General features: G+C 42.2%; 1 protein-coding gene across 12 annotated transcripts in view; it reads right to left on the bottom strand.

The window, feature by feature from the left end:
- Positions 1 to 26,298, bottom strand: part of PTPN13 (protein tyrosine phosphatase non-receptor type 13) — a 186,549-nt gene that overhangs the window by 43,734 nt on the left and 116,517 nt on the right. For 11 of the 12 annotated variants that reach the window (XR_012158461.2, XM_073340606.2, XM_073340603.2 and 8 more), the window contains exons 10-20: positions 18,686 to 18,908; positions 15,893 to 15,967; positions 15,610 to 15,784; positions 14,231 to 14,384; positions 13,947 to 14,085; positions 13,246 to 13,398; positions 10,401 to 10,583; positions 8,243 to 8,405; positions 3,709 to 4,126; positions 3,430 to 3,527; positions 1,497 to 1,550 (exon numbers count right to left, since the gene is read on the bottom strand). Coding sequence is in view for 11 of the 12 variants with exons in the window: in XM_073340606.2 (XP_073196707.2) it covers positions 1,497 to 1,550; positions 3,430 to 3,527; positions 3,709 to 4,126; positions 8,243 to 8,405; positions 10,401 to 10,583; positions 13,246 to 13,398; positions 13,947 to 14,085; positions 14,231 to 14,384; positions 15,610 to 15,784; positions 15,893 to 15,967; positions 18,686 to 18,908 (1,835 nt within the window). In the remaining variant the exon portion in view is untranslated. The remainder of the gene's footprint in view (positions 1 to 1,496; positions 1,551 to 3,429; positions 3,528 to 3,708; positions 4,127 to 8,242; positions 8,406 to 10,400; positions 10,584 to 13,245; positions 13,399 to 13,946; positions 14,086 to 14,230; positions 14,385 to 15,609; positions 15,785 to 15,892; positions 15,968 to 18,685; positions 18,909 to 26,298) is intronic. The other variant, XM_073340599.2, reaches the window with a different exon arrangement.

The raw sequence follows: 26,298 nt of genomic DNA, 5'->3' as shown, positions 1-26,298 counted from the left end.
GGGGTGCAGGCTCTGGAAGGGAGTTTGGAGGCGGGGGCAGAGGGAGGGGATGCAGGCTCTGGGAGGGAGTTTGGGGTATGGAGGGGTGAGGACTGTAGGGTGTGGCTGAGGATCAGGGGTTTGGGAGGGGTCTCAGGGCTAGGGCAGAGAGTTTGGGTGAGGGCTGGTGGGTGGGGCTGGAGGGTTCATGATGCAGGAGGGGGCCCAGACCTGGGGCAGAGAGTTAGGGTGCCAGGGGATGAGGGGCTGAGGTCAGGGATGAGGAGTTTGGGGTGTGGAAGGGGCTCAGGATTAGGGCAGCGGGTTGGCATGCAGAGGGGTGAGGGCTCTGGCTGGGGGTGCAGGGGCTGGGGATGAGGAGTTTGGGGTGCAGGCAGGCTGCCCCGGGGGGGCTGGGGCCAGAGAGGAGGACTCCCCCCAGCCCTCCCCCCGCTGGCAGCACACTCACCCCCCACCACTGTCACTGCATGTGCTCCCAGGGCCCCTCTCAGGTCCCCTCGCCTACGCTGTGGTGGGTGCTGGGGGGGGCTGCCATCACATGTGCGCCTCCTCCGCTACGGCTGCCCCTCACTGGGGGGGTGAGGGGTGGGGCTGCCCCTTGCCCAGCAGGGGCAGGAGCGGTGACTGTGGGCGGGGGGCCCTGCATTGGTGGAGGGTCCTGCCGGAAAATGTAAGGGCCCGAGGTGGAAGGGCAGGGTAAGGGCAGCCTGCCCTGCCACTAGTGGATGGGTGGCACTAGGACCCTGCAGCGGCAGCTGATGCCTGCTGGGAGCCAGCAGAGCAGAGGCAGCCTGGAGCTGCAGGGACGCTCTGGGGCCTGGGGCAGCGAGTGGGAGCAGCAAGTGGGGGCTGGGAGACGCTTGGGGGAGGGGTGGGGGGGCAGGCAGGGCCGGGGGAGAGACCAGGCCCCAGACATTGTTGGAGCTGGGCCCCCGGGCTCTGAATATTGCTGGAGCCTGGGCACCACGGACCCGTACAACTTGCTGCCCCTGGCAAGGTCACCGTGCTGGTGCATGATAAGTAGGAAGTATCAGGACATGACAACCAACTGCCTTGGGAAACATATGAAAACAAGTCACCACTGGAGAAGGTCAAAAGAAACCAACAAAAAAAACCAAACACACCCAAACACACCACAATTTGAAAAGAAACTTCACTTTCAGTTTTTAAGGTGTTACTAGCAGTGTACCAAAGGGAAAAAATGACTCCTAAAGAGCATGATTTTTAAGGTGACAGCATCCCTACAAATCTCAAACAACACAGGCTGCTGACTGACTATATTTAGCTGTGACCCTTTTGGAAAATCTCTCAAGAAAGTGAGTCAACATCAGCTGTTAGAAGTTAAATTTAAAAAAGTAAAGGGCACCCATCCCATTATCTGAAGACAGTGTCCGATAAGATGACAAAAGGGAGCAAGTGACAACGGTAGTCAAGAGGGCAGTAAAAGCATAAAGCACGTGTTTAAATATCATGAAGAGATTTTATTAGAACCCTACCATTTTCTTTCAGTGGCGCTGATGGAGGATTTCCAGAACTATTCATGCTAATACCTGGAATGTAAATGCAACTATTAGAGATTTAACTAACAATATTTCAACCTTCTTAATAAAACTAAAGTACTTCTTGGTAATGTCTATATACAGCGTATGCAAAAGTTGATCCATGATATTGCGTTACTTATTCATACTGAACATGGGTAAAGCCAGAGATTTTGATTTAGCAAAATCAAATTACAGGTGCATCTCGGTCCTGTTCCAAAGTTCAGAGTGGCAGTGGGTTGGAGAAAAGGAGGAATCAGTAAAGAACTGAGGGTCTCTGAGGCTATTCTCAACTTCATATAAAAATTTAACATTAAAAAAATCTTATCAATAAAAATAAAGTCAAAGGCTAAAACTACTAACATCATACAATGTATACACACAACTAATTAATGTACACTAGACACAGGAAAATTCCTTTCTTTGTGGGTCAATAAAAATTACAACAACAACAAAACTGTCCAGGTTGAATTTTTCGTTGAATTTTGCATCTCCAGATAAAACTTATCTAAATGTACAAGTCCTCATTCATATTCATAAATTGAAACTGCCCTATTTAAATTGTCATCTCTTTGTACTCTTAAAATATCCCCAGCAATACATAATCCAGGCATAACGCAATGGTTTCTTTTTTTTTTAAGTGCCTCTGAGGTTTAGAAAGTTATGCATAGCCTTGCTCCCTGCAATTCTTGATTAGCAATGCTATGCTAATACAAACCAAACAATTTTTCTGACTTATGTTCTCATTTCTTTTCTCCACCCTCCATCAGAAAACAATTTCTAAGAAACTGCTGGAGTTAAATGATGAGCCTCAGCTGAATATCTATCTACCAACAGATTTGTGTCAAGGAATACATTTTCTATGGAGGTTTTAATTTCAAGATGATATTGCTGTACTACAGAGAGCAGCAGGAGAGTGACAAACAGAGAACTCCACGACCACTTCCACTTAAAAATCGGAAACATTTAATTCTAAGTTCTCTATCCCCTGTTAACATATTGCTTTTGATCCCTGTCTTGCCAAGGTCATGCAGAGGGAACAGTTATTACTGTGCAGAATCCCACTCAAGACAATGGGACTGGCAAAAGCATCTGTATTTGTGCCCCAAACCCTTTGCAGAATGGTGGAGTAAGATTATGTCAGTTAGTTACAGGTCCACAGAAGGATAAGGGTCCTTCAACCACCTGCTACAGCAATTCGGTTCCGTTCTTTTAGCTCAGTTATTAGAGGCCCATGTTTCTGGAGCTGAATAAACAGGCTTATAATTGTAGCATCATCTGCGTGTGTGCACACACAAACACTGATCATGTGTATCTTTTTAGAGCTTCATAATTCCTCAGAATAACCATAAGATATAGCATGCACATTGCTGTAGCAAGAATCCTAGTCATTCAGGATTCCTGCTACCAGGGCTAACGGAGATGGAGGGAACTCTGTAGGTACTGCTCTGAGATACGGGACAATAGCCAGTTCATGCCCAACTCAGCCCATCTCCAAGAAACCAACCTTTTCTCCAAAGACACTGCAAATGTGGGGGTGGGGGTGGAAAGGTAGGCCAGTGATGAAAGACAAAAATCCACAGAGTAACTGATGTTCCCAAATAACAGAACTGGGAAAAGTTCTTTGGAACTTTAAGCACTATTTGCACACAGGTTTGTTACTTTTACAAAAAGGGGATTTTTCTGATTTGTTAAAATATTTTGATTTTAAAAAGAAAAATCAAAACACAACCAAAAAAAATCCATATGTAAAGGCAACACAAGCCAGTAGCAAACAGTTCCTTAGCAGGACACTAAAGCAAACTGATACCCTGTACATTAAAGCCTTACATCAGAGAATACTCTAGAGTTTAGTTAGCAAATAAAATAATAATACTTTTTCCGTGCTGACCTACAACATAAGCTTGACCAGTATCTTCAATGGATGATGAGTCTGATTCATTTTTCCTCCTTTCAAGGCTTCTATTTAAACCTGCAAGAGATTTTGAACTAAACAGGATGGGGAAAGAAATGGAATGAGGGAGGGAGGGAAGGAGGGAGGGAGAGGGGAGAAGTCAATGTAATAAAATAATAATATAAATAATAAATGTGGTAGAAATGAAAACTGATGTAAAAATGTAGCTGCATTGCATAAAAAGACAAAGCTTTGGGAAGCGAGAGTGATTCTTACTTGTTCGGTTTCATTGCTCCAGCCATTGACCCAGCTTCAGATTTTGGCATCTGTTGAAAGATTCTTCCTATCAGCTCCTCCATTTTCTGTGGGGAGGAATCCACAGCGGTGATAACATTTTTCCGATGGGGGTAAATAGAGATCTGGCTCTGACTCAGATCATGAAATGATTTGCTCATGGCTCTGGGTCTTTCCTCCCATGAAGCTTTCTCATTCTTCTCTTTGGAGCAGCCAGGAAGTGGTTGAAAAAGTGACAGCTCAGAGCAGGAGAGTCTCTTCAGAATTTCAGCTTGAACTGACAAAGGTCGGAGCTTGTTCAAAGTACTGCTGGCCAGACTGCCTGTACTGATTGCACGTCCCATGTTAAATCCTTTAACGGACTCTGTGTGAAGGTTCAGACTCCTAAATGATGCTCTCTCTGCAAGGAAACAGGACTGATTTACACAAATTATAATCCTGACGTACACTTTTTCTTTTAATTTAACATCTGCTGATGTGATATATTTAAAACTAGTGGACACAGAACATTTTTAACCTTCGCTTTTAAGTATAAGTGGATTGTACGACTAAAATGGCCTGGAATATCTAGCTCAGAGAGAATGGCTTGGATTTAGTTACAGTATGCTGACCTAAGCTTAGTCTACACTTGAGTCAATTCCACAGCACCAAACCACTCAATATTTCTCCTGAATTTCACTACAAGACTGAGATCTGCACTGCCATCAGTGCACAAGAGTTTTAATACAGTGTTGGTTAAAATCCCCCCAAAGGCCTAGGTAAGTATCCATGAATTTAGATGCCTGTTCAAAACTCTACTCAACATTTCTGGGATCTCTCCTCTTCAAAACCTCCTAATAAGTCTCCCAATCTCCTTCCCCATCAGGCTTCTCACCATCCCTGAGCTTTGTCCTTGCAAATCCTTGACTCTTTTCCAGCAACTGACTCTGGCACTTTGCCCCTCCCTGCCAGCAATCATTCAGCTAATCCCTGCCTCCCACAATCTTCCTATAACTGGGTCCACTACCACTGAAGTCCCTGTTGCAGGTCCAGCAGGTTTGGCAGCCTCTCTTCTGGACGTGTGCCATTGCAATCAGGTTTCTCACTCTTTGGGATGTCCCCAACTGGAGAAGCCCCAAAGTGCTTTGACATAGAATAGAACACAAGTGTTGCTTGGAGCTCAGCAGTGCTCTGTAGATAACATTGACTCCTGTAACAGGATTCTCTCAGTTAAGGGGGGCAATACTGAGATCTGGAAGCTAGCAGAAAGAGAAGAGTTAAATAAAGTCAATTGATCAGAGCCCATTATAGACCCGGAAGTTCTGGATTCAATTCAGAAGAAAGTCTGAGATACACCCATCCTTAATTTACATATGCTAGTACAGTTCATGCTCACAGATGGGAAATAAGATGCTTAAGAACAGAGAGAAACTTAGCTCATACGATTCCAACTCAGTATGATTTGATGGGAAAACCCTGTTTCTCAGCTGGTACAGTACACCCATTAAATATTACTATTAAAGTACCGTGGTCACCATTTAAAGTCTATTTGGCAACAGTTACCACACAACAGTGGAATCCGAGATGCAACAGTTTCCTCTGATTCTTAGAACATGAAATAACTGTGATAATAATTTAGCATTCTCTATACAAAGTATGCAGACATACAAGGAAAAATTTATTTAACCAAGGCACAATTGGCAAGTTTTTAAAGGAGAACCAGTGTACACATAAGTTTTTCTTAAAATGGTCTGGTATCTGCTGCTCCAAGATCTCCCCTAGTGTTTATTCCGCGTTTTGGTGAATCTCCTTGGAGAAGAACTCTTCAAATAGCTACAAACTTCACATCATGTCCTCTCATTCTGCCAGCCCCGTGTAGAACTTTCCAAAAATCCTGCTAAGACTCTTAAATGCTTACACACGCTCTAATCAAGTCTTCTGTCTCTCTTTTCCCCTAGGCCAAATGTACTCAACAGCTTGAAGTCTTTCCTCCTAAAACCGACTTAATCCTTAACTAATCTGCACAGTCCTTCTATGCACTCTTTCAAGAATCTGAATCTCCAGTGTTTAAACTTGTGGCCAGTACTGTACTCAATATTCCAAGTGTACTCTTACGAAGGTTACATAAAAGAAACCATTATGGCTTGATTTATAAATAATCTCCCTTCTTATGCATCAAAAGACCTTGTTAGCTGCCTTTTTATTTTTGGCAGCCATCACACACTGAACTCTTTCCTTTGAGCTATCGTCTCCCCTGACTTTCTCATCAAGAATGCTGTTCAAGGGGATTAGTGTTCTCCAAAATCATGATCTTACATTTACATTAAAATCCCATGCACTCTAGTCTTCTGCTCACCTCCCTAGCTCGCTGAAATCCTCCTGCAGCAAGTGCACAACAGTCACAGTATGCTACGCTCCTCTCGTTTGTGTGACTCTTCTCAAATCTATCAATAAATCATCTGTTTTAATAGCAAACAGCGATTGCTGGTAATAGCATTAAGTTTTGAGGAAACCCACTTGCACCCATCATACGGGGGGAGGGCGTGTGTGTCCTTTTTTATTCTTACGCTTCATACAAATTAGCTGGTTGCAATTAATTTACCTAGGTCAAGTACTGATGCCAGCACCCTTTATCTTACTACGTTCCCATGAGATTCTTTATCAAATGCTTTGCTAAAACCAAGGTAAGGGTCAACTGCTCTCCTTTTAGACACCATACATTGTACTTCCAAGAAATGGGTCATAGCCTCATTCAAATCCTTATTTATAACCTGCCAGCTGCCCTTGCCCATGGAACACTATCTAATGAGTTAGTATAATCTATTAGAGTTAGTATCATCTCTTGTTAATTTATACTACTAACCCTCCCCTCCATCTAAGGATGTACACTTTCTATTATAGACACCTTGTGTTCTTATTACAGGCACCCATGTCTTCTTTCTCCCCCATTCTGCTGAGTTCTACATCCACCTGTTAGATCTTGTTCCCTATTTAGATTGTACGGTCTTTGGGACAGGGACTCTTAGCTTAGGTTTGTACCAAGCCCAGCACATTGGAGCAGAGATCCTGATGGAAGACTCTGAGCACCACTGCTATATAAGGATTATTATTATTAATAAATAATAATAATAATACTGCACTATTTTGTTTATTTACGTTGTGGTTGTTTCATTTTAAACTGTATGTTGTTTAACATCTCTGCACACCTTTTTGGATATTACTGTATACATTTTTCTATTAATTCTGTAGGGAATACAGGCTGGGCAATCACTTTAAAGGAGTCTATCAAAACATATTAATAGTTCCATTGTGAAACTGTGGAGGAAAGCACGATTTCCCCCTTACATCAGTTTCATTTTTGAACAAATGGAATTCTCTTAGATACTTAATTTACTTCTTGCTCAGAATTGATGGATGAACTCCCAGGCCTCTGAATTCGCAGAAGGCTGCTGTGCACACAAGCAAAACAAATCTATTAGTCTCCAGATTCCCATAGCAAAACACAAGCTGTGTGTATAAAAGTCACTGAGTCTGGCTGGGCAAGAAAGCCTTGCATGCAATGTCTTCTGTGCTTTTTAGAATAAGCTGACATTGAGTTAGAATATGGCTCAAAGGACTTGAGTCATTTTGTTCCATTTCTTTATGCTAAATGGTCTGCAGCGTCTGATAGAACAGAAAAGCTGCACAGTTGCCATGATCAATTCTCTCTTTCATCAGCTATCAGCATTTCTACAGCAGTGGAGCCAGACTCTGATCTCAGTTAGACCAGTGTAAATCTGTAGTACAGCAATTGGTTGTATAGGGGAGATGTCTCTGCAGACTGACTGAAATGTAAAACAAAGTAAGAATGAACAAAAGAGACTGAACAACATACCACTTTGGGGGCTCTATAAAAAGCCAGTGGACCAACCAGGCTGCATTCCAGGTAGAAGCCAAATAAACACTGCTTATCTATTTCAAGGAGGAGAGCATTGTTCAATCCAATTTAAGTTACTAATCTACAAAGGAATCTTTTTCTTGTATCTTAGCCACTCACATTAAGATTAATTGACAACTACTTTCTGAAGAAACCAACTCACACTGAGACAGTTCTTTTTTTGATGGTTGTCTAGAAGTTTTAATTAGCATGTAAATTAGACATCCCACTGCTTAAGAGATGTGGTGTTATGAACTGCTTCCCCTCCTGTTTGCAGTCACATGGACCTCCTCTCCTATCTGCATTCACACATCCGGTTGTAGCAACTACCGAAATTGCTCAAATGAAAAAGCAGTATTAGGAAAAGTATTTTTAGCTTTCTTTTACACAAATGTAGTGGCTGGAAGCAAGGAGAGCCAGCACCATGTGACCAGCCAGCTCTCTTCAGATCACAGCTTGAGAACAGCTGGCCTACTATACTTCCCTTAGAATACAGGCCCTCCAAACGTAGCACTACGTGGATGGGGCTCAATGGAATTACTACAGTACTCGCACCTTTTTTTTTTTTCCATATAAATATACACCGCTGTCATTCTTAAAATAGAAACCCACAGTCCTTACCAATGTCCTGAATGTCTTGGTTGCTCTGTCTGGCTCTCATCTGTAGCTGGAATTTGTGCTGGGAAGAGCAGAGGTGCAGGAGGTATTGGCAAGTCTTACTCGTGTCAGTTTGGAATGCATGCTTTATACCATCTGACACATTCTGCAGAGTTACTTTCTTTTTCTATAAGATGAAAAATAGGTCATAAAAATGCTGCTGTTTTTCAGCCTTGAGAGAATGTAACATGTTTCTGTGCAACCAGGTGTCAGGAAATAAGGCTTACTAAAGCAAATTGCATTAACCGGATGCATTTTTAACATACAAACAATTGTATCCATTTAAAATAATGTTAGATTTACACAGTGACATTCCTGCATCAAAAAACAACAACTACATAGTATCTCAACCAACCCAAAGTACATTCAATTCACTGTTTACTGTTGGGTCAGCAACAAACTAACAGCAGCAGTTTCTACCTGAACTTGTAGGGTAGAATTCTGAAAAAGCCCCTAAGGGAATTACAAACCCATCTGCCATTGAAAGTTCATGCAAGCTGGGTGCCTAAATCCCTTTGATAATTATGAAAATCTTAGCTGGTGTCACAGGCCTTATCTTCACTACCAAAAAAAAAAAAAAAAAAAAAGAGAGAGAGATGTGCTCTTAACCTGAGTTAGCTAACTTGAGGTTAAACAGAAGTGAAGGCAAAGCAGTTTGTAGTTTTCACAAAAGTTAGTAGGTTGCATTAAAGACTTCTCTTCTTTGTCTGTTAAAAGACTAGCGCTTGAAATTCCAAACCTATCAACACTCACTTAACCCATTAGATCATCTGAAAGTGTCCCTATTGAGTTGAGCATTTGTTAATATTGTCCTGATTAAGCATCAGATATTGGCACTCATTATCATTTTGCTAAATTGCTCCTGGGAACATCATAAAGCAGCATAAGTGGATTTCTTAACTGTGTGGAGTATAGTATATTTGTCACACAAGCCCACTACCTTGAAATTCTTCCTCTGGCTCCACTCAGCAGGCTGTGCCCCATCTCGCACATACTCTAGGAGTGCCGCCTATGGCTATAACAAGTGGGCAGGCTTTCTCCCTGTCTTCAGGATGGATTCTTGCCTTTATTTGGAAGAACTTCCCCTTGAGTTCAGGGAAACAACACTCCCTGGGAACAAGGTGCTGCATGTAAAGGGCTAAGTGAGCCTAGAGCTCCCTTCAGAGTGGGGAAGGGGAATTTGCCATTCCTACCCTGAAGATCCTGTTGCCAGCTGGGTTGGTGTGGGGTTACAAGTGCACTCCTCCCTTATCTGGCAAACCCTGGAGAACAGAGATGAGTCAGCTACTCCCAGAAAACAATGGAAAGGAACGGATCCCTACCGTGGTATTTAAGGGCCATAGGAGGGTTTGGAAAAGTTGTGGGGAGGGTGTTTACGGGGCCTTTGGGAGAGCTGAGGTGCTGGGAAGATTAGAGGGACACAAGGACAGTGGTGTGCTGGAGTGGGGTGGTGAGATGGGAGTTATGGGAGGAATTGAGGTTTGAGGGACCACAGGGCATTGGAGTTAGGAGGAGCTATGCTAGGAACTCAGATGGCATTGGAGGCTAAAGGGAGAGAGCAGTGGCTGTGGAGTGAGCTGAAACAGGACTGAAGGGGAGACACAAGTGAGAGGGCGGGGATGAGCTGCATGAGATGTGGGGGAGTAGAGAGAAGGGGCTGATCACAATAGGTGATGGAATCTGAGGCAGCAGAGGGCACCTGCAGGTGAAGGATAAACATGCAGAGATGGGTCCCAGAGTGAGGAACAGCAAAAGGGTGAGATTGGAAGGGAGGGAGGTGCTTAATAACTGTAATTCCTAATGAAAGTACAATTTCCTTTTGGAATGATGTTATGTTATTGTAAATCTAATGGAGAGTAGGGAGCAAATCTCAAAATTCACAAGAAAAGAAGGTGACAAAAACCCTTCAGGCCCCTGAGCTGTGCTGAGTTTGGAGCTCCTGTGACGTATGGGCCTAGTAACTCAGAACCTTAAACAGCAGAACCCACAAGTTAATCCCATGGAGGTGGAACTCCAGCTCCACAAAAGACATTCACAGATCACACTGCAAAATGCCCAATACAAATACATAAAAATGCAAAAATAATGAATGCAAAGCTAAAAACCAGATATACAGACGTACGCTAAAGGATATTTTCTTTGTTTCTCTCCACGGGAAGCGAAGTACAGGTGTGCGGACTCCATTGTGAACTTCAAAAATAAGAACTCCCTTGGAACACACTCCCAGCAGGATTCCAGTTTGGGATTTCTTCTCAGGCAACACCCGATGAAAATGAACACCATATTCTGTCAGCCTCTGGCACATCTACATAGAGGCACATTTGTGAGACTATGACATTAAGGATGTTAGAAAAATCTACAGGGACACTGATAAGTTAAAAAAAATCATATGGTCACACTTTACATTGAGGTTCGATTCATACAGGATTTATAGACATTATAAACATGTTACAGACATGAGCAGCATGTGTGGTAGATAGTTGTGAGCACATCAGTAGAAGGTGTTATAAATAACTATAAGCTATGGTAATAGGCAGTCTATAATAATTAACCAACTGGTTATTTTAAAAAATTTATTAAAGATTTAATAACCTATTTACAAGTGGAATATTAACAAAGTTTTAACGGTCACATTTACTCTTACTTATGTTTCTAACACCACTCTGGATTATTTGAAGTGAGGTGGAGCCAAACCTTTACATGCCACTGGAGGTTTTAAAGTTTGAAAAAGGCCCCCCCAGCCTTTGGTTAAACAAATCCTGTGATTATGAGAGAATTTGGGCAAACATCCAAAGCTCTGTATGCAGATCAAGGACATGAATCTTCTCTGATATGCTTGACTGAATGCAACCTGGAAAGCCCTTTGCTACAATTTTAATCCTTCCTGGTGACAGATAACTTCCCAAAGTATGACAGCCTTGAATTAGGAGTTCCCATCACATCCCATTTTCCTCACCTGCATGCAGATCAAATTTTGTTACTGTTTTTTTTCCTGTTTGCAGTTTTCAGTTACACTTTCTAATGCTAAATGTTTGTCTTGCCTATGTTCCTCTGTCCAATAGTGTACTGATGTATTCAGTGACAGGTTTACAATGGCTCCAGTGGCTCCATGGAGCCCGGCCCATGCTCAGAAGGGGCCCCAGCCTGCTCCGCTTGCACTGCGCCCCAAGACCCTGCTGGCTCCTCCCGCCCACCACTTGCTCCTCTCAGTCTGCCCGCCAGCTGGCTGAGGGCTCCTCTCCACCCCCTGCCCCCACCCCCTGCTCCTCTCAGTGCACCTCCGGCTCTGGGCAATCTCTGCTTCCTCCTACCTGTGGGGCCCCACCTAAGACCCCCGGAGCTGAGCTGCCTGGGACTGGTGCAGAAGCCTGGCCAGTCTCAGTCAGGTGGTGGGGGTGGGGCAGGAAGACCATGTGGGGGGCTTGAACCCTCCAGGCAAGTGCATCTTGAGGGAGCCTGGCCAGGGCAGGAACTGGCCTGACTGATCGTGCCACTCCTGAGGGACCAGAGCGATTCCTGGCCCTGGGACTGGCCCTGGCTGTGCTGCCAGCTCAGCCCGGCAGGCAGAGTCACTCCCAGCAGGGTTGGTGAGCACGGCCAGGAGGCAGGGCTTGGGGGAGTGGATCTGGGGGAAGTCTGGGGGTGGGGTGCTGGGCTGTGTAGGGGAGGGGAAGATCTGTGTGTTGGGGCACTAGGGAGAGGAGGTTCAGGGGCGGGATGCTGGGTAGTTGTGGTGGGGTTGTGGGTAGGGGTGGTGTTGTGCAGGGCGCTGTGCATTTGTGGGTGGGTCTGGGGGATCACTGAGAGTAGTGGGTCTGGGGGGGCTCTGGCCATAGGGAGTTGGGGGGTGTTGAGTGGGGAGGGCTGCGTGGTGGGCATGGGCCCACCCCCAAGGGGAAGGGGCACGCTGGCAGCACAGGGCCAGGCAGGTAACTGTGCATCTGGCAACTGCTGGTTTGTAAATAGTGCCCTCGCACTGGGCAGAGCAGGGCCACCCCTGCCATGCCATGCCCTGCCCCATTGCCTCTGGCTGGCCCCTCGCTCTGGGGACTGACCTTCCCGTGCCATGTTCCATTGCCTCCATAGGGGCCCACAAATATGTTTGGCGCTGGACCCACAAAAGGTTAATCCAGCCCTGGATGTATTGTAAGACTACTGAACATTCATTTAGGAGTTAATACTGTTCCCATTGAAGTCAATGGCAAAACACTGATCCACTTCAGTGATGCAGCAGTGGGCCCATATAGCAGAAGTAGCAGCAAACTGTGTAGTTAAGTATCCAAAATTGTTTCCTTTCTAAACTATCATAAAATCGGCAGTTGGCTGTATTCAATCTATCATCTGTGAAAAACAGATGAATGTGTATGTTAATATATACTAGCTATCTTAAAGGTGATCTGGAAAGGAAAGGAAAGGAAAGGAAAGGAAAGGAAAGGAAAGGAAAAAATTGGGGTTAAATGCCTGTGAAATATTTTCAGTGCTCCCTGCTTCACTGAAGGTGTCCTGAAAGACACCATACTCGAGGATATCCTAGATATGGACAGTATGAGTTACAATAAGACTTCGGTTATTTGCGGTATCACGATCTGGGATACCTTTAGTCAACAAATTAGAACAAAGATGATTTCAGAGAGGGGGATATATATAAACTAAGAGTTTCCTTTATAATCGTACGATGATCAGATTCTTTAATATCTGATGACATTTTAGTAATGCACCCAGTGAAACAGCTGAAGGAAGAATATTAAAGGCTTTTCTCCATCATGTACAATTTCCTTTCCTCACTTTTAATAATTGTATCTTTTAAGTGAATCCTCTTAACTTTTGCCTCTTGCCAATGCTATTTTAGAAGACTAACTATTTTCCTTTGTTCTCCATTTCAATTCCAGGCTTTTTATCTATCCCATGTTCCTTGTACAGTGAATCTCACATGAACACAAGGTAACTCAAGAGCTGTTATGACTTACCTTCAAAAATTCTATCTCTGTTTCTTTTTCAGAAGCACCCACATAAGTGCTATGCAACTTGGGCAGCTCCTCTTTGACGTAGGATAGGTCTAGTTTCTCCATCACTCTAGCTGGTAGGTAATGTTCTAGTCTAAAATAGGACATGCCATGCACCTATAAAGTGAAGCATTTTTATTCTTCATATGTTATTACAAAAACAACCATCTTTTGTGTTTGTGTCTGTGTGTAAAGATGGGCTTCAGCTAAAACCCTGGATTTGAACTTTCTGAGTTGGGGAAAGGAGCTCAGACTCTGAACCCAGAGCTGAGCTAAATTTCATTTTTGGCCCTTCTCTCTATTCTACTATCACAAAGACACTGGGTATGAGCCAACATCCATGAAATGGCCAAACTACATTGCTGGATCCAAACACTCACAAATATTGAAAGGGACAATGGACTTGACATCCAGATCCAGATCTGAATTCTATGGCAGAGGTTCAACATTCAGACCTGAAATTCTATGGCTGAGGCGCATCTCTACATGAAAGCACATCTGTGTCCTCTCTCCACTAGTCTTCAAACAGCATAATAACTACAAACAGCAGATCAATTGAACTCCCAAAGAACTGGAACATATTCAGCCCTAAACTATACCACAGAGCAACTGCAGTAATTGAATAGCACAAATAGCAGTTGTCTATAGATGAACGTACATCCTACCTCAGCCTGGTAATCTCCATACTCAGCCTGGAGGGCCAGAGATGCCAGCAGTAAAGCTGTCTCATCATCACAGTGCATCCTTTCCTCCAGAAGATCTTTCCGTAGCTGTAGATAATACTGGTGATATGTCAGAGTGTGCCTGGGGGAAAAACAACACACAATATTGTTCCTTTCAGCAATGCTTCTAACAGTGTGCACCTATAACCTGAGGAGGTGGGAGGAAATTAAAAATGGGGAAGGACCCAATTAAGAGGATGATGAGAAAATAATGTTCGGCTACTCACTGTATAAGACTGACATCATCCATGAAAAACTTAACGCGAAAGAACAAGGTAAAGTTGATTGTGGCTTTGCTCTTTTTCTTAGGTTCCTCTTTCCATCCTTCCGGAGCAACTTTAGTTAGTTTTAAGTCAGGATCAACAAAGAAAAATTCATTGTCTGTAACATGGGTGAGAGGAAAGCATTTTCATAAACAGACACTTTCTCTGGCTGCAGAATTAAGATCAACTTTACAATTTTGCAGTTTATTCTTGATGGTTAATATTCTATCAACTAGCAGAGAATTATAATGCACAATAAAATGAGCTAAATGAATGGCTCAGTGGGTAGTAAGGAGAAAAAGTCTTTCACCATTTAAAACTTAACCCAGGATGTAGAGACAAAGTATTTCTATTTGTGATGGCTATTTGGTGGCCTACATGAAATGAGTATGGAGGTCTTAATCCATTTCCTTGTGGTCAGAAAATGACATTACCAAACCCAACACCCCTGGTAGGTGCTAGAAAATTTCATTTTGCTCCCTAGAACTTAAATGTATGAAGAGACTATGGTAAGTAAAAGCCTTAACACACTGGATAGGACTGGTTGGAACCCTGAATTCCTGGTCTGTGGGAAATTCCAAAAGTTAAAATAATCATTCTGAATGAGCATTCCACAGAACGGGAATTCCAAAATTTCAGTTTGAAAAAGTCTAAACGATATTTCACTTCCACTTTCTCTACATGTTTTCCAGGCTCACCAAGCTATTTGGAACCTGCCAGTCCACAAGGTGTGGAAACAGAAGTCTAGAAGTTCCTTGGAAACCTTACAGATTTCTGTCAATTTTGGCAAAACCAATTTTCTGGATCGGCATTTTCCCGTGGAAAGATCTTCTGCTGGAAAATTTCTGACCAGCTCTTATGCTGAATCACTAAGGGCTCAGTGACTAATACCTCTCTGCACAAGTAGCCCTACTGATCTCATTGGGAATACTTGCATAGTAAGATTGTGCTCAGAAAGAGTAATGTTAGTAGAAGCATTTTGTAACAGAGCATTTTGATCAGACCCCAAGCCATCTCCAAGAGGTCCCTGTTGACTAGAAACACACAAAGTGAAAGACAACTTGGAGAAAAGAAGAAAATGCAAAGTAACAAAGATAAAGGGCCACCCTGATTTTCTTACCGTTATTTAGGTGGAGTAATACCATACAAATTTAAGCAAATGGATCTGTTCATGGAGCAAGGTAAGGGTGGCAGAGCCTGACTTGAAATCAATGGATTGATCATAAATGATTGCTCTGGTCTCCCATCTGCAAATCTTAAATCTTCCTTTGCCTGTCTCCAACACAGCATACTTAGCTAAGTCTAGTAACTTTACACCTCCCCAATTAAAACATCATTCTTACCTTTTAGGCTAGCCAAGCCAAACAAGTGATGCTCCACTAAACCAACATGGGCTACCACCATATCAAAAACATCTTTGCAAATAGTTTTGGTATCACAGGTCAGCTCCAGCCTCTGCCCACTTAAAAGCATTATGTTTACTTTCCGCCTGGTATCCTCGTTCTTCCCTTTCTTAGTCTGCATTTTGTGAAACAAAGTATCAGACCAGTCACATGTGTCATAAAGATGTATTAATAGCTTAATATATTCCTACTACAACTTATTGCTGAATAGACTATTTCTTACCAAGATTGACTTTGGTAGATCCAAGGAGATGAAAGGCTCAATGGTCATTTTCACAAACTCGGGGCCAAAGAAATTCTGCAAATCACAGAAGTCTGAATTAACTCTTTGTTTCTACAGCCACAGACTGAGAAGTAATGAATTCTTAAAAGGTGAACTGGAAAGTTGAAATGAACACTGACTTAAACCCAGACATGTATGCAAATTGTTTCCAGCAGCTTGGTTAGCTGGAAGATTCAACTGTGCCAGTGTGGCCGAAGTTACGTTGAAGGTATGACAAAAATATTTCCTGCACAACATTATTTATATATTTCAATATTACACATAGCTAATTTACTCCTATGCACAAGAACGAACCTGCTGTCATATCATCTTCAGATGGCCATGCCTGATGTCCCAGATGTTTGGGAATCTGACATTCACTGACACGGTTAAAAACTTCAACAGTTCCATTCCACCAATGACGTGCACCATTCATAGGCTTAGTTCTATTAAACCATTCTTCAGTTAGACTAAAAAAAATGAACAAGCTACACTCGCAGACTCATGAGCTAACAAAAAACCCTGATGCAACCTAAGGCTCCGATCCTGCAATGCTGTTCTGGTTGACCCCTGTGCCAGAGAATCCTCACTGAAGCGAATGAGGCTCTGCATGCACTTAAAGATCTGCCTTGTGCAGACCAGCCTTGTGTAGGACTGGAATGTAAGTGCCATCATTGCAGGAGTTTCAAAAACACAACAGAATCCGGCTTATAGCTAAGTTAACTAAATAACTTTACCTGAATTCAAAGCTGCACAAAGTTCTCAGTCCAAGTAGGTACTAAAGGAGGACACTGGTTAACTTCACTACTTCTAGAACATGCCAACTTTCCTGTTCTCTTTAGGAAGTCACACAAGGATTTGTCTTTTTTGGGGGGGGTGGGGGAGTGGGAGAGGAGAGGGGATGAAATACCTGGAGGCCTGAGGTTTTACCTGCTAACATATAATATTCTCTAGAAGTATTTAATACAAATGCCTACATGGTAGCTCATTTAGAAAAGCAAAGAATTTATGCAGTTTAGATCCTAGATGAACGACTTGGCAAAGTGCTGTGGGTCAAAAAGAGAGACATGGAGGGGACATGACCCTGGGTCATGAACAGGAGCTGGGACGGCCTGAGAGCAGTTTTATTTTTTTAAGCTGATACAGTTCAGGGCACGCCGTAGCAGAGGGCCTCGGACCGACTCCTCCTAGCGTCAGACACTCTATTTGCATGTCTGAGTCTCCTTCTCTCTTCCAACCCTCGGACCCTGCCTACATTTCAAGATGGGAGGGGAAGGGCCTGAGCTCAGGAGTAGAAAGAGAAACTGGTACAGGGACTCAGTGGTGGGCTGTCCTATGGCTGTGTGCCAAGATGCCAGCAGAATCTCCCAGGCCCCTCTTCTCCTTGGTAGGCTCCTCCTACAACATGCTGGGGATAGAGAGAACCAAACCCGGTGACAAGGGGAGAAGTTGCTGTTGCTTTCAGATCATCCTCCCTGGCCTGGTGAGGGACAGGGGAAAAGATTTCCTGGGCCTGTTGGGGAAAATGAGAATCTACAGAATGACTAGGGTGAGCGAGAGAAGCATGTATGGGGTGAAGATGAGATTCAATTAACGGGTGACTGGAGAACCAGCAGAGAAAATGGATTCCAGAACCTGACAGGAAGTGGCACCCATTTAGTTCCAGCATCCAGAGAGTTTGAATGGAAAGAAGCATTTCTCACGGTTATAAATAATGAATTATAATGGGGGGAGGGGGGGGGAAGTGGGACAGGGCACCGGGGGAAGGAACCGTAATTACGATTGGCATGGCTGAGACGCCTACTGGTGTCAAAGCCAGAAACCGTTGCCCTAAGTTGTTTGCTTAATGATCTCTGTGCTGTTCCACACATAGCGTATGGAAAGCCCACAAAAAAGATTGAAAACCGCCGAGCACATCAGGGCAGTCGAAATGAACAACCCCTAATAAATGGCTTGTACTGCTACTTGGCAGGGAAGTGGTTAACAGCTGGGACACTTAAGCAGTGAAGATTTGTCTTCTAACTTAGCATCCCATTAAGCAAAACAGGTCTCTCTTGATGCTGTTTTAGGATGTGTGGGTACAGAATCCACAAGGCATTAGAAGTTCCAGCTTACATGAGGGCTTTCTTTCCAATCAGAAAAACCAGCCATCTTTATATTTATTTTGTGAATGGCAGCTTTGATTCTGGACAAACAGAAGTGACGTTGGAACTCTAGTTTATTTGAGCATGAGCTTTCGTGAGCTACAGCTCACTTCATCGGATGCATCCTGTGGAAGCTGCAGAAGACATTATATACACAGAGACCATGAAACAATACCTCCTCCCACCCCACTGTCCTGCTGGTAATAGCTTATCTAAAGTGATCCTTTTCTTTTTGCAAATACAGACTAACACGGCTGTTACTCTGACCAACTTGATGATCACTTTAGATAAGCTATTACCAGCAGGACAGTGGGGTGGCAGGAGGTATTGTTTCATGGTCTCTGTGTATATAATGTCTTCTGCAGTTTCCACAGTATGCATCCGATGAAGTGAGCTGTAGCTCACGAAAGCTCATGCTCAAATAAATTGGTTAGTCTCTAAGGTGCCACAAGTCCTCCTTTTCTTTTTGCGAAGACAGACTAACACGGCTGCTACTCTGAAACCCGTTGGAACTCTAAACACCATAGACTTGAATTTCAGTCTTTAAAATAAGTTGAGGCAATGCTCCACCAAAACGAATATTAAAAGTGCAAATGTGTTAAAATGTTACCCTCAGTTTTCTTTGGGTCATGGCTGTTTCCAACGCTATCTCTCTAAGAGGGTCTCTAGTGATGTCCAGCATCGACGTCCTACCCAGGTCTCCTGGGTAGAGGCTTAGTCGAGACTGCCTAAGAGCCATTCTAGCCTGCAGTTGTATCATTTCCTCTTCTTGACGCTTTAACATTATTTCTTGGCTTATCAGGTTGCCTTCAGGTGCTGCTTCATACTGCCTACTTAGTTGGAGGGGAGGAAAAAGATACAGTTATGATTAAAATACAGTTAAGCACTAAGACACCATGGTGATGGGTACAGAGTAAGAACCTAGACCAGACAAAGCAGGAATTCTAGTGTAATAATTTTTTGGGATATTTATTTATTCAGTAACTGAGGAGTTAAGGCAGAATATTCCTGGACTAAAACAGCCTGCAGCAATAAATTAATATGGAAAATACCAGGAATACTCCAAGTTTCCATCACTGTTTGTCATTTATTGTATGGGAATAAATGTGCAATTGCAGTCTCTCTACCAAAAACAATGCCACCAAAAAAACAACAACTCTATAGCTGGAAAAAAAAAACTAAGAGTGTTCTGATAAAGATCAGACTTCTCTTTTCCAGCAAGGGAGTGGATAAGTATATTTTAAAATCTGCATTTGAAAGTAACCAGAATGCATAAACTAGATGACATTTAACAGGCTTACATAACGCTTTCAACTATATTCCTGTAGCAAGTCTCTATTAATTATTTAGATGGGACTGTAAGACAAAACATCTTTGCCTGAATCAGATACAGTTTAAAACATTCGGCATTCAGATTCCTGTAAAATGTTGCATTTTAACTTTATCAATCTGCTGGAAAGAGAGATCTTGTCTTTTAAAATCCAAAAAGTCAATCTTGCCCCTTTACTGGCTTTTGGTAATGTCTATATAACGAAGAGTCGGGGGGGGGGGCGGGGGCGGAGAAGACATTTCTCCGAAGTGGTATTTGTGAACGACTCAATGCCTCCCGCCTATCGTTTGAGGGCAGAGAAAGCTCTGAATCAAGTACTCTAGCCATCCAAGGAGCCTGCCAGGAAAAAGAGGAAAGAACTACTTTTTTTAAGTCAAAAAACAAAAACAAACCCCAAACTACCCGAAACACAAAACCAAAACAAGAACAAACAAAGTCATTGCACGAAGGAAAAATATCCTTTTTTGTGCAAAAGTTATTTTCAAGACTTCTTTATACATCAAAAAAGGGCACAAATATACTTGATTTCTTCTCTTTTGCAGGCTGCTTATTCAGAAGGAATCAAACGTTTGTGGTATATATCCTTGGGACCCACAGCCAGGACTTTTCCATTCGTGAAAAGCACCCCACCTGCTCCCTCTGCTGCGAAGGGGAAGTCCTGTAGCAGATAAGAAGTCTGCTGGAACTGGGCCCTGTCTGGGTGCCCATGAATGGGGCCCGGTACACTTGAGCATTTCCCTCCAAAGGCATGTCTACATTGAAAATTAAGGTGTAACTGCAGCGCAGGTAGGCAAATCTAGCTAGCACAGGTAACAATAGTAGTGAAGATACAATAGCAGAGGCTTCAGCACTCATTGGCTGTCCCAGTACAAGCCGGAGACCCTGTGTATATACTTGGGTTGCTAGCCCATGCTGTTGCATCTTCTCTGCTATCTCACTCATGCTAGCTAAATTAAAGCGAACACTGGTTTAACTACCTGCACTACAATTACACCTTACATCTGCGCTGTAGACATACCCCAAGAGAGCTCCCTTAGGCACACTGCCTCATAATGCTCTTGCTGGGGCACCAACCAATCTCTTGGATGTCATAATTTTACTCATTTTCCAGTCCCGCAAGCAGTCCCTAGCCAAAACAGGGAAGCCAAGACCTGACGTTCCTGATGTTAAACACATATGAAAAAGGTGGGGGAAAAACCCAAAAAACCACACCCCAAAAATACCCACACTCGCTCACTGTCTCCTCTTCAGGCCATCTTTACACCTCATAAAGGAAATAAAAAGCATGCTCACAATTTTTTTTTTAATCTTTGAGAATCATCTTTAAATTTGAAGGGATGGAAGAGGTTAGAGAGCTTTGTATACTTCTAAAAGAAATTATTGGTCCTTCTACATGCATGTCAATTGTGACGAAATACTAGGGTGATGGATATCATAGAAATAAATCATCTTAATAGTTACATACCACAACGAATTATGAATTCAGATTATTACACCTTTGTGAAACTGTAGTTAAGGTTTTCCATTATTATTTATTACTATCAAGAGTAATCAAACGTCATAAAAATACAGTCTTTCAGATTAAAATCTGATTTACAGCCTTCTAAGGCAAGAAAAGAATATTGTTATATATATTTAGACTTAAGAAATTGTTAGATCTAAAAAGCAGACATATTTAGAAGAGATAAAACCAGCTAAGCGGGTGGTGCAGTTATTGACGTTAATTTGTGTGTGTGGTTTCAGAGATGTGAATATATATATACACACACACACACACAGAGTATATATACACACACACACACACACTTTTCCATAACAGTGATTCTAATGAATAAAATGCTAAGACTAGGGCAACTATGTCTACATAAAATCAGGATATTCTGTTAAATCTGCTTCACTCTGGACATTAACTGGCATAGAAAATTCTCACAACAGGAGGGATTTAAACAATCAAAAGCAAATTCAGTCATTTTTGAGTTGCAAGCATGCCAACAAATTGCTTAAGATACTAGTATGTTTCTTTAAATGGAGGCTTGGGTGGAAAATAGAGTATTTACAGAAAAAGCTATTTATTTAATCACCTAATCTGCAGCTTCTATTATATTGTTTCCCCTCTCGCATCTCCACACTTTGCTCCATCCTACAGCAGACCCAAGCAAATGTTCATGCAAGATCAAGTAATGAGATAAGGCCTCAGTCCCACAAAGATTTACACACATGCTTATCTTTACATACAGAGTAGTCTCCTGCTGTGAAACTGTTAAAGTAGTTCCCCATTCCTGCTGTGGAATTATTCACAGTGAACAAAAGTTAAGTATGTATATAAGCCTGGGTAGGATCAAGGTTAAAGGTTGCGCATTGGCTGAGATAAGCCACATTTGGAACATGAGTATCTCTGAGAGTTAACAAGTGGGATACAAAAATATGAGAAGTTTCAACAGGCTATATCAGGAATTGTTTGCCCTGCAAATTCAAAAATGACTTTTTAATAATATATCTACACTATGGTGACTAACTCTATTATTTGGAAAAAAATATACCTATATATTCATTTATTTTTGAGGTACAGCCAATGCATAATACACTTAAGCAGATCCACCACATTTTTATTAAGGGTTTGTTTGCTTTTTACATTTAGAGCTTGGAGGCATATTGGGCAAATGCAACATCTGCACAGATGCAGCTGATTTCATTGTTAAGGTAAATGAGCTACAAATTGAGGACTCTATGCAATGATTTACATAGAGAGCCAGCATGATTCATCAGATAGGTCACCAGAACGGGAGCCCATTTTCCCTTCCATTAAATGGAGAGTATTCCTGCTGCTGACCAACTTTTATAAAGACTTTGAGATGTACAGCTCTTTGCAAGGGCCAAATATTATTACTGTACCAAAAATCCCCTGCTGCACTACAACATTGTGCAACCGCATGGCCTAGGGCCACAATGTCAGCCTGGATTTTCAGCCACAACCCTGAGTTTCTTGGTCTGTGAGCTGAAGTCAGATCTCAATGAGTTACTTATTAAGAGTGCTGGTGGATGACAAGTCAAGTGGCAGATTAACTCCTATAACAGTGGGAAATGAGTTAATTCATTACCCAATGTACTTACCAAGAAATTACCAGGTATTGGATCAGAGAAGGAAGCTGGAGGAAGGGATGAATTAGGTCTTATCTAATGAAAAGTGCAGCAGAAGGATCAAGAGAAGAACTGATTGAGATAGGACGTACTGAGAGGGATAAGAGCTGGAAATGGAAACCTATCAGCTACTTGGAAAGGAAAGACAGCAGTGGGAGAAGGAGTAGATCCGTATTGGCTGCTGCCCCTGGAAAAAGAAAGGAAGAAGAAATAAAGAGGGGGAAAGAAAAGGAAGAAGAAAAGAGGAAAATAGACACAAAGGAAGAATATACATTGCTATGGTACTGACAGCATTCCAAGAGGCTTAGACAGAGGACACTAGCAATACCCATTACAGAACACAAAAAGGATTAAAAATATTCTTAAGCAATTGAAATGCCTATCGTTTCTGCTAGCTCATTACTAGACCGGCCCTTGAAGCACACTTCTGATAGGCTGAAGATTCTGAACAACTTTACCAATCCTCTGACACAATCTATATATTTCTATTGTCCCAAGTTTTGCATCTATTACAAACCTGCTCTTTTATAATGGTTGTTGCAAGGATAATTAAGCAGGCTGCCCCACGGGCATGCTACGTGGGCAGTGAATTTTATGAACAAGATACAGAGATTTGTGTTTGTATAGAGATGATTTCTGAATAGTGTCAATCAAAACAAAGAAATGTGCCATCAAATGCTAAAGGGACCACTATGCCATAGCGGCAGAGTCCTCTGGCACCTTATAGACTAACAGACGTATTGGAGCATGAGCTTTCATGGGTGAATACCCCCTTTGTCAGATCCGACGAAGGGGGTATTCACCCACGAAAGCTCATGCTCCAATACGTCTGTTAGTCTATAAGGTGCCAGAGGACTCTTTGCCCTTTTACAGATCCAGACTAACATGGCTACCCCTCTGAAGCTTGACACTACGCCACAGTAACTCATATACACTTCATAGTACCCTGAACTCACAGGACAGAACTAATGAATACATGCAAGATTCCAGCCAACTGGGCATTTTTTGTGGATGGATGAACAGGGCAGGGTTGATTTACAACCCCAAGTAGGGAACAGTAACTTGAAAAAATTAAAACCTGGCAGTCTGCTCTCCTTAGAGGTGTGTGGGGGGGTTTGTTTTGTTTTTTCTGAGGCACTGAAATGTACTTCCGTAGCTGTAAATTTCCATAATACGAGAAAATGCATCTGAACTCTGAGAAGTGTTTTTGTAAAAATGGCACCCTCTTACTTCACACATCTGCTCTCTGAGCTGTACTGTAAGGGCTCGCTTCCATGTCAGTAAGAAATTATAGCTATTTTTACACCTGTAAACACTGCAAAGTCCATACATCTATTGAAGAGTGAACTTCCTTCTATTCTGCCTCGTACAATCAATAGTAATGTTAACAAAGCTTCTACTGCAGGATCAAATTCTGCGCTGGGTTATATCTGCGCAACTCCACTGTTTTCAGTGGGGCTTCTAAGTTATAATTGAGAGCAAAGTGTGGTTTCAAAATCTTTATACTTTAAGAATCTAGTTTGACTTTCAGATCTCATATGCATTTGCTGGGCTGGCAGTTAGAAAAGCCATGTCTGATCTTGGGAAGAGAGCAAGCTTATTATGGAAATCAATAAAAACAATAAACATGGTAGACCACACATTGCCATTTTTGAGTAATTTTACAGAGCAAAATGGCACTTTAAACAAAAGTGGAGAGACGGGCCTAAACAAACTCGGGATCCAAATATCACTGAACCTTGGAGTAAGATCAGAACAGCTTTGAACTTTGCAGAGCTCAACTCTAAGCAAAACAAATGATTTGCATTTTCAAAACAATATTTTTCCCTCTAGATTTCACATCATACAAATTACTACCATTAAATTTACTAAACTTAAAAAATATATACAAAGGAAAGCAAGACAATAAGGTGAACTAAGAGAAAGCATGTTCTCACTGGCTTGAAGAAAGACTTTCAGTGTTAAAATCGGCAGCACTTCAACAGTCTGAGTCACTTTCACATATCCCTTACCATATCCAAAATGCCTTGTAAACAAAACCAAAAGATCTCACCCTCTCTCACTGCCTACCTACTACTGCTGCTTTATCCTGCAGTTCAGTCATAATGCCCCATCTGTGATTTTACCATCATTTCCATGGTAATTCTCACAGGATTTAGCAGCAGCAACAAAAGTAGTCAAATAGGGAAAATGATGGGAAAGGAAATGTAGAAAGTTATAAGATTACTCTTTGTGTAGAAAATAGTCTCCTTTCCCCCATTTACTCTGGTAGGAAAGTCTCTTTTGATTTGGAGTTAGAATAAGAAAAGGCACAATAGAAACATACAACACTATTTTCCAATGGGACTCCACGAAACAGGAATCTGTAGCAGATTACTATAAAACTTGCCTTAAAAACTCATGAACTTGCCAAAAATCTCCTACATCAAGAAGAACCAGACCCCTAATACATTCTACACACCTACTGTTTGTGTACACATCTATACATTATATACACATGCATGTCTTGTATGTGTGTGCAAGTATTTAGTCATGCAACACAATATGTATTTACTCAATTCCCTGAGAATGTCTCCTACACAACTAATACACACACAAATAAACAAAGTTTTGTACAGAATAATATAATTTCACACAAAATACACGTGTAAAAATGTTATAGTTGTCAAATGAAGCACTGAAAAGTTTGGAAATGTCAAAATTAAAATTGTTCATGCAACTTTAATTCTGCTCCTTTGGGCATATGTGTTAAGACACAATTTTTAATTACATGATCACCCATTTGTCCATAGGACCACTAACTCATTCAGGGCACTGAGTGTATGGTGCACAATGCACAAAGTCTCACTGTTCAGTCACTGCACACCATCCTAGACATGAAGGATTCTCTGGCGCTTTCAAGGAGCCCTTCTACATTCACTGAAATGGCTTCCATTTCCAGGTGTACTTTTCCTTTCTGCATGAGATGAGGTAGGACTGCTTTGCAAGCTGTACCTTAATACGTATGCGTTCACAAACATCTTTCAGAATGAGGCAGGGATCCTGCCACCAATATACCCCAGCTGAGGCCAAGAGTTGTTAAAACAGTCTTTTCCCACTCTCTTACTATACAAAAATATCTGAACCACTTTTGGTTGTACTTTCCAGAGTGATTTGTCATCTGGCAGAGATGAGACATGAAAAATTTAAGCCTGAAAGGTGAAAGTTTGTGAAAGCTTTAAGCAAATGAAAAAAAATAGCACTTTGTAACAGAAACTCTTATATAACCTTAAGTATATAGCAAATGTTGCAACGTGTTCTCACTGGAAGATACATGAAGTAGGACCTGCTTTTTCACTTACACCAGTAACATGCCATTTTAATGAGAAAACTGACAGAAAAAATAGTTGTAGATAGTATTGTTGTAGCTGTGTCGTTCCTAGGATATTACAGAGACAAGGTAGGGGAGGTAATATCTTTTACTGGACCAGCTTCTGTAAAACCCTCTCTGAGCTCACACCCCTAGTTGTCACTTACTATCCCACAGTGGAACCCATAGGGAGTATCATCAAACAACTACAACCCATACCTGATGGGGACCCCATCCTGAAAGAAATCTTTCCTGAGCCCCCTCTTCTGGCCTTCAAACAACCCCTCGACTTTTCCAAGCTCATTGTTAGAAGCAAGCGCCCTTCTGACCAGGACACATTAACTCAAAAGCGGCACCAGACTCTGCCAGAACAACAGATGCAAAACCTGCAGACATATCTCCACTG

The sequence above is a fragment of the Lepidochelys kempii genome, chromosome 4 (genome assembly GCF_965140285.1).
Source record: "Lepidochelys kempii isolate rLepKem1 chromosome 4, rLepKem1.hap1, whole genome shotgun sequence".
NCBI lineage: Eukaryota > Metazoa > Chordata > Testudines > Cheloniidae > Lepidochelys > Lepidochelys kempii.
The sequence above is the reverse complement of the archived record's forward strand: the minus strand, read 5'-3'. Positions and strand labels throughout refer to the sequence as shown.